Source organism: Harpia harpyja, chromosome 8, assembly GCF_026419915.1.
Source record: "Harpia harpyja isolate bHarHar1 chromosome 8, bHarHar1 primary haplotype, whole genome shotgun sequence".
NCBI lineage: Eukaryota > Metazoa > Chordata > Aves > Accipitriformes > Accipitridae > Harpia > Harpia harpyja.
In genome coordinates, this window is record NC_068947.1 from 36,979,227 (window position 1) to 36,997,501 (window position 18,275).

At 46.4% G+C, this 18,275-nt stretch overlaps 1 protein-coding gene across 4 annotated transcripts in view; it reads right to left on the reverse strand.

Annotated features, from left to right (window-relative positions):
• The window catches only part of ILDR2 (immunoglobulin like domain containing receptor 2), a 44,970-nt gene extending 37,617 nt beyond the window's left edge, over positions 1-7,353 (reverse strand). For 3 of the 4 annotated variants that reach the window (XM_052794500.1, XM_052794499.1, XM_052794498.1), the window contains exon 1: positions 6,848-6,979. In XM_052794500.1, coding sequence (XP_052650460.1) covers positions 6,848-6,893 — 46 coding nt within the window. In that variant the 5' untranslated portion in view covers positions 6,894-6,979. Of the gene's footprint in view, positions 1-6,847 lie in introns of all 4 variants that reach the window. The other variant, XM_052794501.1, reaches the window with a different exon arrangement.
• Between the last annotated feature and the right edge of the window lie 10,922 nt (positions 7,354-18,275).

Sequence of the window (18,275 nt, forward strand, 5' to 3'; positions counted from 1 at the left end):
AGGAAAGGAAAGGAAAGGAAAGGGAAAGGGAAAAGGAAAGGAAAGGAAAGGAAAGGAAAGGAGGAAAGGAAAGGAAAGGAAAGGAAAGGAAAGGAAAGGAAAGGAAAGGAAAGGAAAGGAAAGGAAAGGAAAGGAAGAAAGAAGGAAAGGAAAGGAAAGGAAAGGAAAGGAAAGGAAAAAGGAGAAGGAAGAAGGAAAGGAAAGGAAAGAAAGAAAAAGGAAAGGAAAGGAAAAAAGGAAGGAAAGGAAAAAGGAAAGGAAAGGAAAAAGGAGGAAAGGAAAGGAAAAAGGAAGACAGGAGAAAGGAGAAAGGGAAAAAAGGAAAGGAAAGGAAAAAAGGAAAGGAAAGGAAAAAAAAGGAAAGGAAAAAGGAAAAAAGGAAAGGAAAGGAAAAGGAAAGGAAAGGAAAGGAAAGGATAAGGAAAAAAGGAAAGGAAAGGAAAGGAAAAGGAAAGGAAAGGAAAAGGAAAGGAAAGGAAAAGGAAAGGAAAGGAAAGGAAAGGAAGGAAAAGAAAGGAAAGGAAAAAGGAAAGGAAAGCTTTTGGGAAAACAGGAATTCTTTTTTCTATCCAAAAGCATTTGGGAGATGTGCAGTAAATTATCTGGAGTCTTCTATATCCTACCCCAAGCTCCTTATTAATTTTTGAAGTATTATTTTTGGATCCTTTCCCAGAAATAGCATTTAAGAGCAACACAGTGCCTCAGACTGAGAGACTGAGCAGTGGAAACTCTAGATCTGTTTTAAGTCAATTATATACAATTATATATGGCTGAACTGGGAAATTATACACCTGTTATTTCCTCTGCCAAAAAAAGTGATCGGAGTCAATTCATATAGTACGTCACATGCTGTATACAGCGTCCATCAAAAAGGCCAACAGGATGTTCGACTGCGTGAAGACAGATGGTGGCTTTTATAGCTATCAGTTATGTCCATGCACGTGAATTATAGAGGTCTGCTTAGGATCTTCTTCAACTTCAAGAAGGAACTGCTGACCTCAATAATCTTCAAGTGACTAGCCAGGATAAGAAAAGCCTCAGTTGTATCACAGGACCGAACTCTGGGCTGTAGCAAAAGAGTGAAAGACGTGAAAAAGATGACAAGCTCAGTGACAGCACCGTGGTACCTCTTTGTCTAGTTTAATACAAGTAGGACTGAAAAGAAACTGAACTGTGCTCTGCTATGTTATGACTAATGCAGGACAGAGCAAGATTAGCCCTGTTTCAAAAATCATCATGGAAATGTAATTCCTGCAACTCCAGAAGAGCAAACCTGTTCATTGTGAATTTCACAATGTTTGAACTTTCACAAGAAAAATTCTAGCTCATGGGAGTTTCATGACTACATGACAATTTTGCTTTCCTTCTTTCTTCTTCTCCTAAATCCCCAGAAAAAGGTCTGCAAATATTAATCAAGTGCATCTTAAAAACACAGATATTCTTACTCTCAGAAAAATAAAAAAGAATCCATGATTTTGTGTGTCTGTGCATGTGTATATATACACTTCAGAGAAAGATCTTAAAAATAATCACACTTCAGAAAAATAATTGTATGGGTTTTGCTCTGTTTGTCATTGGCAAAGTGTATTCATCTCCTTTCTCTGATTCTTTTCCTAAAGTATCCTCAGATTATGCATTCAAACTATGCAATCAACTTTTACACACAAGCTATCACTAATACATTTTAGCAGTGATTAAAGAAATTCCAGGAAGTGATTATAAAGGAGATATTTGTACGGGCACATTTGAGCCTTGTGAGCCTGATCTTAAATGCCTTCCATGAGTAAATGAGGAAAGGCAATTGAGAGGTGATAGCTCTTTTCAGTTGCCCTCCGGAGAAGCTGCTGCCTCCCCTGAGGCTAGATGAATCCCAAGAAGATTTAGCTTCACTACACAGCCTTAAAGTTACCCTTTATGAATGGGATCATAGAATGGGTTGGGTTGGAAGGGACCTTGAAGATCATCTAGTTAGAATGAAGTTGATCTGAAGCACTAATCCCTGTAAATAAAGGCAAAGCCAAATACTGTAGTTCAGTGTAATAGGTCTCAGACTGCATCCTTCTAGCACACAAGATAAGATTGTGAGTCCAAGAGAAGGCAAACTACACATTATTCTTCAGGTCAGCATGGGTCTCCCTACCTTTGCATGCATCACATCTCTTTCTTTGCAATTATTTGGCTCACACTACCACTTGCCTGAGGCAGTACAGCTGATGCTATGAAACTACAAAAATTACATTTACCAATTTTGTGCACCTTTATTGATAGGAGTGGCAGTTGTGCACACAGGAAAATGGAAGTCATCAGGCCCTGAACCAGGCACCTCAGGAAAACTACTCCTAGACTATACCTAAGGGCTTTGGCAGAAAAGCCTATGTTCATTGGCAAGAGACAGCGCTCCTAGGGTAGTTTATATCACTTCCCCAAACAAAATAAACTGTTGGGCAAAAGGATGATATGTCTTTCTTTTTTGTGTGTTGGCTACTGTGAATCAATTAAAAGTGTTCTTTCCCCCACTGCTGAATACAGGCACACCATCCACACTTTCAAATGTGGATCAAGCCTGAATCAGGAAGTGCAAGATCTGGGCTTCAAGTCTGGAAAGTCAGAGATGATAAGCAGATGTGTAAACAGGTGAATGGACAGCCAGTGGGATCACTAAGATTGTGTTGTACAGATTCTTGCCTACTCATGCTGGACTAAATCCAATCCATGCAATTTATCAGCAAAAGCCATCACCATCAGATTGTGTTGAGTGGCTTATGGGAAATGAATTGGATGTCTTGGTCTGGTTCCTATCAGACTTGTGTTCTTAGCTCCATGGCCACTAATTGTCAACTTTTTTAGCCAGCAAGAAACCAATGCCTAAATAGGTCAGCTGCACCTGAGGTGAAAGAATGGTACTGCTTTTTACAGCTCCGTAGCAAAACCAAGAATTTCAGCTCCCTAACTGCTTAACCTGGAAAGAGGCAAAACCAAAGCAGTCGGAGAAAAGCATAGCCTTGCACACAGCATAGAACCTCAATACAAAAACCCTCCATGTAAGACAGAGCCCAGACTGTGCAAACTGACAGCAGTAGACATTGGAGTATTCCTTGCTCTTCCCCATTCTCTGTGATGCTGTCCCCCAGGCACGCCATGCTCCTGACTTCTCCAGGGAAGTACACAGCCCTGAAATGGCAAGGACTGAGTAAGGGCTTTCACAAGAGCCCAGGGCATTTTGTGGGCTTTTCTAGGTATCGGCCTCTCTTCACCAGCTTCCCTGCACTTATTACACTCTGTTACGACCTGCCCCTTTCACACATTCACAAACGTCACCCTGGATGTTTTCAGGAGAATTATCTCAGCTTTGGTCACCAGATCAAATCCACCCTGTCTTACTACTGTCTGAAAGGTGTTCCAATTATCAGATGGCTCCTGGTTTACAGTCTTGATTCAGCATCCCAGAAATAATTCCCAGAACTATCACTCAGCAACTGGTCACCACCAGAATCCTGAGAATGAAGGAAAAGAAACAGGAAGACTCTCTCCAAGCCTTATAACACCAAGCCATAACACCTGTTCTTGGGATGGCATTGGGATTTCCACTGGTGCCAGTCCCACTCGAGGTGATCTCACATGAATAAAAAAAAAAAAATGTGATTTCTTCCCAGTTACACTATGCTTATGCTGCGTGCAGCCAGTCAAGGGAAGTCAGATGAATACTTTAACTCAAGGCAGATAAAACAGTCTATCCATCTCCCTGCCTTCCCAAGAAGTCTGCTCAGTTGGCCAGGAAACAGCAAAAAACAACTGTGCTCCAGCATGCCCCCTCTGCCTGCTCTCCTAAACTGTGGCTCGGAAAGCAGAGGTAGTATAGTAAATCTACCTGCCTTTGTACTATACCATTGCATTACAGTGGCTCTTCTGCACAGGGAGAGTAAACAGGTACCGAGTGCTAAATTATTGGTGAAAAATGACTTAACAGGGAGAGAAGGTCACATTTTAACATGGACAGTTTTCTAACTTTAATCTTTCTAAGCTTAGCCTAAGTCATGAGGCAGAAAAAAATCTGCTGTACTTGTTCTGTGGGTAAAACTGGAGTTCAGTCTCCAGTGCAACACTTCTCTAGTTTTAAATGCATTGGGAATTACAGCATTAATATGAATAACAGTAAACACGAGGGGAGGATTCATTCCAGATTCAAGCTGCACTTGGTAGTTTACAAGAACCAGCTTTACACAGGGGCTTAAGGATACTTGACAAATTGCACCTCCTTTTTCTAGAACAAGAAGAACACAGTCCCACACATATCCTAACCTGTGTCACTTCACAGGAAGGAATAAAGGATGACCTGCTCTTCATCCTTTTGCTGTTGTTATTAAAACACTAGCTGTAGGCGCATGGGAGAGCAGGGAAGGAGGAAGAGAAGCTAAACCAAACCCATTCTACCTCATGCAGAATTTTTTCAAATTGCACTAAGAACTCACAATGCACAAAACCAAACAAAAGATAAATGCAAGAGCCAAAAATTAAAGACAAACAAAGGACAGAGAGGAATTATTGCTGGGAGGAAAGGAACTGTGAGTGCTGATTAGAAATTTCTCAGCCCTCCTCGAGGAGGGAGGAGGGGAGAGAAGGGGGCGAGAGCCTCTCTCTCTTTCTTGCTCCCTTTTGTCTCCCTGCTTCCTCCCCATCTTCCACTCTGTCTCTTACCCTGGCCCCGCCACCTCCCAACCCCCACTGCTCTTTCCCAGAGTGGAGTGTACCACTCTGGCTGGATTAGGGCTCCTTACCTTGATGCAGACCTTTCATTCCTTTGCACAGCCACTGGGAAGAAGAAAATCTTGAATCCATGTTTGCTAGCCTCTCTCCCTTTTCTGTGCACACACGTACATGCTCACACTCACTCACACACACACCTTGTCTTATTTGCTTTCTCTCAGCCATGAAAAAGGACAGCAGTGCCTGCTCTATCGCTGGGCAACAGCAGCCGGGAGGCTGGAGGGAAGCAACTGACTGCCTCCATCTCTCAGCACACGGCTACGGCTAACCTGTTGCCTGCTGGAAGCCTTTGCCTGCTGGTGGTCGACAGCACCAGCGGCAGGCAGTCCTGTCTCAAAAGCCCAGGAGTAGAGGAGACTGGAAGGTCTCCCTACTGTAGCAGTACCTCTCTCTCTGCATAGACCTTGCATGCTCCAAACAGCGGTTGCTGCCAGTAATCATGAACTACCTTTAATGGAAAGAGAAAGGTGTCAACAGCCCAGCCTTTTAGCTTGATGGAAAAGTCCTGATCTAGCCAGACACGTCCAGATAATGAAGCTCTTTAAAAAGAGGGAGGAATGTAATGTCATGTTTATCTACAACCTGTACTCCTTTACCAGTCCCTGGATACTATTTATCAGCATACTACTATGGCTAGTAGGAAAGGAGTGGTAATTGTGGGTGCACTGGCACTCCAGACCAACTCAGTGAAGTGGGATACGTTCAGTAGCAGCCAAATGGCAGGGAGGCAGGCAGGGAGAGAGGCAAGGAGGGAGGATGAGCTGGAAGCTGCTGAAGCCCCAGATGAGGCCGTGAAACCCTGGAAGGGAGCAGTAGGCAGGCACCGGTGTTGAAGATGACTCAGAGTGAAAAGCAAGGAAAGGGGTGGGTGGGTGGTGGGAGAGAGGTGTTATGACTAAAAGCCGAATTTACTGCTTGTGAATCCTAAATCTGAATAGGAAGAGGGAAGAGTCTGAGGTCTTTTTTGTGGGATACATTGGTGGTGGTGGGAAATATATGCCACTTAATCCAAGTGTGCCTGTTTCTTCTTCCAGCCTGTAACCAGCCTGCCTGGCTAAGTCAGCCTGCTGCAGCTTTTCCTAAAGCCTCCTGCTCCTGCCTGTACCTGGCTGCTGCACCAGCTCAGAGGAGGCAGATCTGGCCGCTGACCCGACAGGGCTCCTTCTTTCTCCGATTCCCGGCTGCCCTGCCGCTCTCATTCCGCTGTAATCCCTACCCTCTCCTTTCCTCGCTATGCAGCTCTCAGACCCAGCCTCTTTTCAGCTTGTTCCCCCTGCCCTCTCCCCACCGCAGAGCCCTCTCTGCTCTTCTCTCCGGCTCCCCTCCCCCTTGCTTAGGGCTTGCCCGACCTCTTCGGGAGCCGGCCGGGCAGTCCCGTCCTGCGCTCACAAAGGCCTGGGTACCGCTGCACCATGGATGCACCAGATGGCCGGATCCTGCCCCCCTGGAAGCCGGGGCGGAGGCAGGGCAGCCCCCTCCTCTCACACCTCTGTTAGACGGAGTGTGCGGCCAGGACACCGGGAAAGGAGAAGTTCCTGCGATTGTTCCCGGCCCGGCGTGGGCAGGCGGGGGGAGACGAGGGTTGTCGCCATCCCCTCTGCACCGCGGCCAAGGACACTCCGGCCCCAACCCCGCGCTCCTGCTGCCTCCCCGGGCCGGCTCCCACCTTCCCCGCCACAAGCGCGCTCCTCTCCCCCCCCACGCCCCGCGGTAAACAGTGGCCCAATCGCCGCCCGCACCCCGAAGCGCCGGGGGCCCCTCGGACCTGCCCCCACGGCCCCCCAGCCGGGCCCGCGCAAGCAGGAGACGCTGGCTGCCTCCCCCCCTCCCCAGCGGGACCAGCCCTCTCCGCGCAGTCTCCGCAAACTGCACCGCGGGACGCCCCCGAAAAGACCCCCACCCCACGCTGGCTCCCTCCGCAGCTGCCTTCCCGCAGCCTGCCGGGGCATTTCCCCAAACCTCCCGTTTTCGCCCTAAAGAGAGACATAGAGCCCGCCGGGCACGGCACGGCACGGGCACGTCGGGGCCGCCGGGACGTCCGTGCCCGTTGCCCCCGCCCGCGGCCGGCAGCCCGCGGCCCTACCTGCGAGCCACAGCAGGACGATCCAGCCCAGGACGTGCCCATCCATCTTCCCGCTGGCCCAGGCGGCGCGGGCGGGCGGCCGGGCGGAGGGCGGGGGCGCCGCGGGGCGGGCGCGACCATGCCGCGGGGCGGCGGGAGAGGCCCGGGGGCGGCCCCGCCCGGCGAGCCCGCAGCCCGCTCCGGCAGCCGCCTCCCCGCAGAGCCGGCCGGGCTGGCGGCGAGCGGCCGCGCCGTGTGGCTCCGCTCCGCTCCTCCCCCGCCGCCGGCTGCCGGCTCCCGCGGCGGCGGTGGGGGGCCGCTTCGCAAGGCCGCCCCCGCGGCTGTCCGGGCGCGGCGGCAGGCGGGCACAGCGCGGCGGCGGCGGGGCGCCGCCGCCGGGAGGCAAGCGGAGGACGGCGGCGAGGGGCGGGGGGGGCCGCGGCTTCCCGAAACTGCTTCCCTCCGTCCGGCGAAGGGGCGTTTCGGTTGGCAGGTGCCGCTGGGGGCTTGCCGGAGCTCTGCTCAGCCTACGGCCACCCCAGCACGTTTCTCTGCAACTACTTTGGCCGCCGAGCCCTGAGCGACGCGCGGAGCCCCGGCGCCCCGGCTCCCCCGCGGGGCGTGCAGCGGCCTCTGCCGCGGCCCCGTCCCGGGTTACAACTTCGCTAGTGCGCACTTAAAAAGTCCACTCCGATCATCTGTCCCCCCTCAGATTAACCAAATGTGTGTTTGGGAAACGAATGTAGACTGTTCCAATTCTGAATTTCCCTGGGGTTTCCACTTGCAGCATGGGCACTGCAACTAATTACTGTAATTTTTTAGATGAAGAGGGGATGTAATCTTAGATGAGGAGGAGGTGTTCTGGCTGGTAGCGATGGACAGCTGGGTTGTGGGGCGTTAAGTTTTCATGCCAACGTGATACTGGAAGGGGATGGAGGTTTTGGGGGAGGAGGGGCACAGCCAACTAGAAATACAGCTAAAGGAGATCACTTTTAAAAGGATGGATGTTGCTCTGAAATTATATGGTCCTGGCACACTGGACGCACATGTATACATACGTACTGTACTTAAAACTTTCTGAGAAAGCAAAATTAGTCAGTGGAATTATTCATAGGCCTAGAGCTGGCTAAATAGCAGCATGCTTGCTTTGGTGGCTCAGCACCAAAGAGGAGCACCTTCCAACGTGGCACTCACCATTCACAGCATCCAGCACAGCTTCCCTTTGCGTGTTGTTCATCTTTGGGCATTTTTCTTTCAGGGGCTTGGCTGGTGTTTGTAACCAAAGTTGCGATTCTGCAGATGTCAGTGATCCACATGAGAGATGGGAGTAGTCTTCAACTTCTCCTCTGCACTCTGCCAAAGAACATAAACGATTCTGATTTTCTAAAGCAAAGTTTGGCCCCAGAAGTGAGCAGCGCTACGTGTGTCCCACTGCTAAAGGCAGGGTGTACAGGGATGCTGCAGTAAAACTGTACAAGCCATTTGCATTCTAGCAGGTTTTTTCCAATTGCCTGTAGATTCCTCATAATTTTGCCTTTCAGACTGAACTTCTCTACAGGCAAGATAAGCTTTTTTCAAAAGTGTGAATAAAAATAGATTAATAATTTCTCAGTGAAAAGGCAAAACAGCATGTTTGCTATGCTAAAAGATGTGTTGAAACATTTTGGTTGTTTTTGAACAGTTGTAAGTCCCTCTGTTAGTATAGTTAAAGTGGAATTAAGGAAGGAGACAATCCCTAGGCAGCCAGTCTGTTTTTAAGTATTTTATTTGGAGCTATTCAATGTTATTTAAAAACACTTTTCATGCAGAAGTTTATTTTTATTCAACATTGCTTTAAAAAAAAAATTACACACCCACCCCAATCAGTGTCCTGATGTTCCGCTGACCTGATACATGATGAATTTAACTGTTTTGCAGTACTAGCTAAAAGCCACTATTAAGAACTAAGACCCCATTAAGCTAAATAATGTACATACACAACAGCGCATAGTGCTGTTCTCCTTCAGCACACAGTGATCTGACACCCCACTGCCTTTGTGCATGCTTGCTGGTGGAAGGCACAGTAGAAACTCTCATTAGGGCCACAACTTCAGCCTCCAGAAATACATGTAGTTCCAGAAAATTCAGATGGAGCTATAATACTTTGCATCAGCTGAGGGCCTGCCTCACCATTGTTATATATCTATAGGATATAATCCATGAAGGTTTGTATGAGCTGAATTAAGACTTCTAATAGGTGAACACAGAGCTATTTTTTCTCTCCCTTCCTTAACCATTATTCCTGATAACCCTCAAAATTTCAAGTGAAATCCTGGTGCCTTGCCCTTCTGTAACTTAATTGGCCAGGAGTCTGATCCAGAATTTCCTGAGACAATGTTGATGTTGATATTATCTCATATGTTTAACATTAGGAACAGTACAATCCCTTATGCGTCACCATCGTTAGCTACTCCTAGCTTTTTTTTTTTATCTACTCCAGCTTTTGCAAATAAATTTGGCATACATCAGTTTTGCTAAACTTTTGACTCAAAACAAAGGAAGGAAAGATTTTCAATAGAAGGAAGCACCATTGTTTTGCATGTAACGTTGGATTTATAGCTGCTTTGAAATTTTTATATACTCAAACTCACTGTACGGTTCTTTTTCACTTAATGTGAGCTGTCATTTGTATATGTGCACGTATGATGGATGCCCAAGCCCTGAATAGATGTTCCAGATCTCTGTAGACCTTTGATCTGAGTATTGCAACATCTGAGCTGGCTTAATAGTTAATGTTGGGATGTTGTCTTTCCTTTTAGTCAGTTCCTGGAGAGAAGACAGAAAGCTGCACCACTGCAGTTAGCCCGATTTCACCTTCAAAGGGTAGGTAAATTCCTATGCAGTTAGCCAGATTGCTTCAAGCCACAGCCCAGCAGGGATTCTCTGTCCCCTGAAAAATACTATACTGGTAGACTTCAACCTTCATCTCCCTCAGTCACCGGACAACCTTGATACCAGATGACCAAATTCCCCATGCCTGTCCTGCATAATTTAGCCCCAGACTGAATCGGAAGATTACCACACCACAACACTGTTTGATATAACTGATATAACTGTGACTCTGTCTGGAGCAGTTCTCCTCTAAGCAACGGGATCATGAACAAATTCAGTTGAACAATAGGGAAACAAACAAACTCACTGTTTACTCATCCTGTAGCAGCTGCTGGCTCTTTTCTCTTCCTGCCACCTACTTCACTCCTCCCTCCCTCCTTTCATCTTCCAGAAATTACCAGCATCTGGAATGATTTACACCAGCACCTCACTCAGAATGACCCATCTCAGCAACATCCCTGAAAACCCACTATGCTGCATGAAAATACTAATCTTCATGCATACTTTTGCACATCCATTCAACCCCCTGGATTTCCCTTGTAGAAATTTCCATAGAAACAGTGATTTCAACAGCTTCCTGGGATGTCATACTAGATTCAGCCATTAGACACTGCTCTCTTGATTTAGTACTGAGACCAGCACATTACAGAAGCTATTAGGCGACACATCATCAAATCATAGCATTTACTGAGTCTCTTCAGAATAGCTACTAACTAAAACTTTTCCTTGTTTGCTTTGTTACACTGGAATCTATTATTAATCGTTGATAACTTCACAGCAAGACATTGCTGAAATATATGCACTCTCTTTATATGTTGTTTTTTTCTGAGCTGCCTGGCTACATTTGATAGCTTTTACTTCCCATTAATGTCAGGAGTGAGTGATATAGATATATAAACTGCTTTTGTTCTTAACCATGATGTTTGTACCAACAAATGTTTAAAATATTTAATGGAGAAATTTGACTTTCTCATTCCAATGAACCTTGAGTTCTGTAATATAAATTCAGCATCAGAAAAAAAACGCAAGAGAACAGCATCTTTCTATAGTATTCACTCCTCTGTATAAATTTTCCGTGCTGCTCCTGATTCTTTTTTAGATACCAAAAATCACAGTGTAGCTTTGCTACACTTTCAGAGGGAATCTGAAATTTTCATTTAAGTAAAACAGTAAGTGCATATCAGCAGTAATGTTTTAAGAAGATATTATATAGGTACACAATCATAAGTGAATCATCCCAGCTCACAATGTTTTGTGTGTCAGTATATGCAAAAATACACTGAACAGGAGTAAGACAAACTCTGCTTGCATATCTACAGATAACCAAGGAGATAACAGATAACAGGGTTGTTAAACCCTCTACGGTTTTGGCTGTAGAGAAACTGTGGGAAGCACAAATACCTTCAGGGAGCTGGAGTTCACAAATTGGACTTTTGTGATTGTCTAATCCAGCTTTCTTAATAAAACAGGCCACATCACTTTGCCACACTACATCCTGTTTGAACTACAGCATATCTGTTACAAAAAGAATCACAGAATACTTTAGGTTGGAAGGGACCTCACCCTGGCCCTAATTTCATCTAACTTCACCTTCTAGTACTGCCAAGCTAGATGGAAGGGCCTTCTTAAGGCATTTCTGAACAGAGGTAACGACAGACTATGATCAAAGCATCCTTAACAGTCTCTCTGGAAGTTCAACAGACTGTTATTATGCTATATTCTTGAGCTAACACCAGATCTGGAGAGCATCCCAGGCACAGTTGCTAAAAGCATGAAAGCAGAAGTACTACAGCATCATCACTCTTGTTTAATAATTCTTTGTTTATCCTTCCAGGGATCATACTGTTAGTCCTTTTGACATAGCATCACATGGGGAGCTCCTCTTTGGTGGATATCCCACTCTATCACCTACATTATTAACTATTCCCTCAATCTTTGTATCATTTGCAAGTATCTGTGATGACTGTATGTTTCCTTCAAAGGTACCAACAAATATCTAGTAGTGTGCAGCCAAGAAATGACCTAAGAAAGATCTTACTGAAAATATGCAATTACAATTCCTCATTTAAAATTACATTTTGAGACATCCTAAGCTGTTTTTACTGGGGACTGGATGGTCTCTATCATTGCATTTCCTTGATTTAGTGTTGTGTGGTCAAGTCACATGCCTCACATGTCTGAATACATTACCTTTAGTAACCACACTTAATATCTTTTTGATGCAATTACAAACCAATGTGACAGAATTTATTTTCTGCAAACCCATGATGATTGGCATTAATTACATTACTTTTCTTTAATTCATTATTGAAGCAACTCCTGTATCAGTGATTCTATTCTTTTGCCTGGGATCCCTGTCAGCCTGACAGGTCTATAATTACCCAGGTCATCCTACTTAGGGCCAGATCCAAAACAAGGCTTTGGAAAATTTTGGTACCTAACATTTAGAACTGCAATCTAAAAAGCCCTCATTCAGCAGCAACTTGAGACTGAAAGCATGTATGTACTGTCAAAGTTGACTACACACTTACAATTTTCTTTCTCTGCATGCCCAGGTAGTCCTGAGCACAAAGATGTCTAACAAGCACCCAAGCTAAGGCTTACATACGTCTGGGTTGTTGCAGCCAGGTCCCTGTTTTCCACATGAAAACCTAGTCTTATCAGATATTAAGGATTTCCTGGTATTTGTCCAGGATAGTGGAACGATGTGGTGGTTTCACTAGAACCACGGCATTAAAGATATTTGAAATTTACAAATTTACCGCATAGAGGGGATGCAGCTGTACCACACATGGGCAGCTGGTTGCCACGTACCTTGCAACAGGTTTAGTGGTTCTGGGATGCGCTGGTCAGCAAGGTTACAGCACTTGCCCAGCAAGTCCCATGCATCCCACAACCCCATGACCTGCAGCCCTGCAACCTCCAGCACAAACGCTCATATTTCTGAAGAACAGACAGAAGCATAGCACCTTTCACTTGAGTTCCCTCAGAAACCTGGAAGAAAGATGCTGATACCACCTGTGAGGCCAGATCCAGAACATTCACAATAGATCTAACGCTCAGCAAAACCCTGCAAAGACAGGCAAGGGAAGAAGGTGAGGGGATATGGCTTACCTTTTGTAAAAAGGCCTCCTGACTCCTAGGTGTTCAGAGTTACACCCTTAATCACACAGCTGAGATGAAAGGCACCCTCCACTTCTTTTGCAGTTGTGGCACTGTTCAGAAAGAAACCCAAGATTCATTAGGTCAAAAGGAGCGAGACCAAAAGAAAGCTGACAGCTATAGCTTACTGGTTAAATCATTCACCTAGGGAAGGGGAAGCCTGCAGGTTCTCATCCCTGAAATATTTATGTATTACATATGAAACAATAATAATTACCAGACTGGAAAGGCAAAGTTCCCACTTTGTATCACTCTCCAGGGAAATTGTAGGTTTAAAACCTCCATAACCAGGCTGAGAAAGACATCAGCTGTGGTATTATGTGATAAAAGCTTGTCTACACACCCACAAAGGAGTGCAGAGAGACAATGGCATGGGGGTAGCCTAAATAATACCCTGCCCTGGCTCCTTCCACACCCATCACAAGAGCCATCAGCCCATCAAAGGCCCATCTCCACAAGCCCAGATGAGCACAGAGACACAATGGCAGATGGGAACACAAATTAAGGACACAGAGGAAGGGAAAACCTGTCCAGGCCCCTGCCAGGGCTGTCCCAGGAAAGCCTCAGCCCCAGGGTGCAGGCATGAAGTCCATCAAGATGAGTCAAGACCACAGCAACTTTAGGAATGAGGCGGGTTGCAGCCTACAGTTACAGGACACATTATGGGATGCAAGGGAAGAGCATTTCAGGGTTGCACAGGACTTCTTATGGGATGCTTAGGGGATGAATCAAAGGCAAAGAAAGGGAGAGATCTAGGTGATTTGGGAAGGAGCAAGCGTGGGCAAATAGAGGGATAAGGGGATAGAAAGGGCCAGCTGTGTGTGAACAGTTTGCTGGGTGATGTGCTTGTCTGCCATGGCCTGCACCTGCCTAGCATAGCCTGTTCCTATCTTCTTATTAAATTAATTTATAACTCTTTTTCTGAGTGAAGGACTCTATTCTGAGTGTATGCATGTATATGGGGGGGTCTGAGTGCCAGCCTCTAGTCAAGCCATGTGTTGGAGAGCCCATGTGCCTGGGTGACTTCGGTCATGGCAACCCCATGCAGCGCTACAGGCTTGGGGAAGAGTGGCTGGAAAGCTGCCCGGCAGAGAAAGACCTGGGGGTGCTGGTTGACAGCCGGCTGAATATGAGCCAGCAGTGTGCCCAGGTGGCCAAGAAGGCCAACGGCATCCTGGCCTGTATCAGAAATGGTGTGGCCAGCAGGAGCAGGGAAGTGATTGTTCCCCTGTACTCAGCACTGGTGAGGCCGCACCTCGAGTACTGTGTTCAGTTTTGGGTCCCTCACTACAGGAAAGACGTTGAGGTGCTGGAGCATGTCCGGAGAAGGGCAACAAAGCTGGTGAGGGGCCTGGAGCACAAGTCTTATGAGGAGCGGCTGAGGGAACTGGGGCTGTTTAGTCTAGAAAAGAGGAGGCTGAGGGGAGACCTTATCGCTCTCTACAACTACCTGAAGGGGGTTGTAGTGAGGTGGGTGCTGGTCTCTTCTGTCAGGTGGCTGGAGACAGGACGAGAGGAAATGGCCTCAAGTTGAGGCAAGGGAGATTTAGGTTAGATATTAGGAAAAATTTTTTTACTGAGCGGGTTGTCAGGCATTGGAATAGGCTGCCCAGGGAAGTGGTTGAGTCACCATCCCTGGAGGTATTCAAAAAGCGAGTAGATGGGGTACTTCAGGACATGGTTTAGTGGGCATGGTTGATGGTTGGACTGGATGATCTTGAAGGTCTTTTCCAACCTAAATGATTCTATGATTCTACGTGACAGTGACTGGAGAGATAGGAGTGAGTCAACTTAAGTGCCAGCAATTGGAACAGGACTGCAGGTCGTAGGGGCCCCCATGTGTCCATGGGGCCAGCAGCTGGAGTGAGTGAGGGCCTGGGTGCCAGAAGCTGGGCTGGGACCACAGGCACCGTGTGCCTGGGTGCCAGCAGCTGGAGAGACCCGAGTGAGTGACAAGAAGTGCCATCCACCAGAGTGGACCAGGGTCAGAAGCCCTTACGTCAGCGGTGCCAGGGGGGGTAAGCATGCAAGTGTGTGTGTCAGTGTTAGTTATGATCAAGCAGGACTAGCTGGTGGGAAGGTGATGTGCCCTGAGAGCTGGCGAGTGGGGTGCAGATGGTGCATCTCTAACGGCAAAACCACAGGAGGACCTGGCATGTTAGACTGGGAATACATGCTTGACCTCACTTCAGTTGGACCTGGGAGTGTGGAGCTGCGTCAGCCTCACCTCTCCTGGGCTGATGGATCTGGCCTGATATAAGCACCAAATATTTTACTTTGTGGGAGAGTGCTTCAGCCCCAGACCAGCAGGTAAGTGGGTAGCAGCAGATGTAGTCACTGCCATGTTTTTTAGAATAACTTTGTTCATTCTTTCCGACGAACAACTGTAAGACATACCTTGGAAAGATTATAGCCATGAATGCTGAATGAATGAAAATACATTACTGGCAGAAAAGTTCCAGATGGTTTTTCTCTCTACATAGTACTAGGGCACATAGACCCTATTTTGAGATATCTGACAAACACCATGCATTGATGGGAAAGCACAGGTCCCTAATTCTGGAGCTGGGTTTCCAAGGCAAGGTACCTAGGAGTTGAGTGCTGGCATATCAAATCATTTAATTGAATTAAGTGCATTAAAAAAGAAAAAGTAATATATAAATACTGGCACAACACTTGCTTTTATCTGCTGGAATGGCCCCAGTGCTACAAAAGTTACTTACAAATCAGTATAAATGGTCCAGAGAATGCCTTTGCCAGCTAAGTTAAACAGCAGACAATGGAAGAGTTAAAACATGAGTTCCTTCAGAGGCACTGGGCTCTCCTCAGGGCCCTGGGGAAGAATAGTGATGACATGGTGCTCTGAAGATGACCTGTTCCCTGTTTGTTCTCTGCCCCCCACCACATGTAAAAAAATCCTTTCTCTCTCCACTGCTTATGAATTTTATTTTCCAACCACACCTCTAGCCCTAAGAGAGCTATTAGTGGAGCCTTGTGCTTTTCAGTCGATGCATCATTATCTGAATTTCTTTAAAAGAAAGGGCTGCTAAAGGGTGGGTCCCAAAGCTGCACAAAAGAACATGGTGTGAAGGAAAGTAAAACAAATGTGCACAGATGCACTCCTAGCAACAACTCTTCCAGTAATACAACAATTAATACTCGCCTTTCTGCCTGAAAAACTAGATCCTGTGCAGAAGTTTGTATTTACAAGATAGAAGTTATTTCTTGCAGTCTCTCCTCAGAGATTTAGCATTTAAGTATCAGAAACTAGACTGGAATATAAATGATTTTCCACAACAGTGAAAGTGACTTTAAAAACACTCACCTGTTCTCATTGAGTTTATATTATGATTTATACATTTTTAACAATGTGATTGGCCCCTCCTGCATGTTTAACAGCAAATTCATTATGTGGTTCACAAACATAAACCAAACTGTTTCACTGGATTTGAGCAAGACAAAATAGCCTCCAGAAGACTAAACTGCGCCAGCATTTTTTAACCCTCAGAGAAACCAGCCACCAGTGAGATGGAAGAGCAATCTGATCTGACCTTACCTGCCAGCACTTCCAGCAGTGACAAACATAATCAGCTAAGCCACAGATTTATGCCTCAACATCAGCTGCCTCTCTTGGAGCTAAACAGATTTACGCTACCTAACCAGAAGATGAAAAAAGAGGCTAGACTGAGGGGAAGAGGCAGTTTTCCAATGATTTGGAAATGCGTGGAGGTGTTTTATCACCATTTTTATCCTCATGCCTAGGTTTACAGTAAATTCAAGAGAACTCTGGGATAGAGGATTGGAAAGAATCTTCCAAGTCAGGCCTACACCATTCATTTTTATCAAGATGGTCTGGGTAACTCCACGGAAGATGGCTGCGTGAGAAGCAGCATGCTAGCTCTTGCTCTGCTGCACTACGCAGGTTCTGCAGGAACTGCAACCGCATGCTGAAGGAGATCCCTCAAAAAAGACAAGGGGAACAGTGAGGAATATGGGAGACATCACATGCCTGGGACAAGCAAAATCTGGCCAGAATTTAATCAGGGCCTATGCCAACATTGTCACTTCAGTAACCTTGTCTCAGGTCAAACTTAGGGTCCTCTGTTCCAGGCAGTCAGATTTCACAATCTCTTGGTTGTATAATTGATTAAACTTTGTTTTAAAGCCCGTTGTGGTTATTGCCCTGCTAATTTCCCTTTTTTACTGTGGCCAGTGGTTTTTGAGAGAGATCAATAGAAAGCTTAAAGGGGGAAGCAACTCATGCTGCTTATCAAGATGATGCAGATCGGATTGTTACCAGCCTTTATCTTATCTGAACTGTGACTCACTATGCCAACTTTCAGTTAAGGAAGTGTTAATTATGTCAATGAGATAGATGAAAGGGAAAAAAAAGGCCAACAAAAAACAACCCAAAACAACAAAAAGAGAGTCTGGACAGCAGCCTCAGTTTTGTATAGCACGAGGTCCCAAATTATTTTTAATAAGCAAGTTTGCCTTTCCAAGCACACGCATGCCCTCTCACCTCCTTTACTTTTCTACCACATATCTCAAAAGCAAACCCAGGTCTCTTAACTGAAGTTGGTTGACCTCTTCCCCCACTCCTTCCTCCATCTCCTGGGCCCCTACCCTGTTATCTGTCACCCCTTATTCTCACCCAGGACCCCAGGTCCTGGTAGCGCTTTGAGCACTACTGGAAGCATCAGAGCAGGCACATCACCATGATCGTCTTGTCTCACGGAGTACCAGCTCCTCAGGAGCTCACTGTCAGGGAGCAGCAGGAGCCAGGCTGCTCCAGGAGAGGAAAGCCGGGAGCCAAAGGGGGTTCACACAGACTGCAGGGCAGGCACCTTACCAGCCAGTGCCCAGCCCTACAGTGAGAGGCAGCAGGATGCCTGTTTTGGCCTAGATGAAGTAGCTGCAACCAGTAATAATGATCTCCGAATATTTTCAGAAGTCCCATGTACCAGTGGATGTATTTTGCATATGGAATTCCAGTTGGTCTCTTCTTCCTCTGTTCGTTTATACGTATGAATGTAGTGACTCTTTGTAAGGATTTTACTAAATTTAGTGTATAATGTTATTCAGACTGAGAGGATATAGAGGAGTATGACCCTTTTATTTTGAAAAATCAGTATCTTGCCATTTTGTGAGGGTGTGGAGCCTGCATTTTGAATGTCTACGAGAACTTGGTGCAAACCATTGCTCCCACTGGGTATTTCTTAACCTTCAGCACCCAAAGAAAATCAAAAAAACCCAAAACCCCAAACAGCAAACAACCCTGCCACGCTCTCCTCAAGGCCAGTCTTGAGGCGACGGTTAAACCCGCGATGTGCCCGGCGCCCTTGACGAGGGCCGCCCAGCCCGCAGCTGACACCGGCGCCCAGGAGGACGGGCGACCGTTACCTGTAACGGTTAT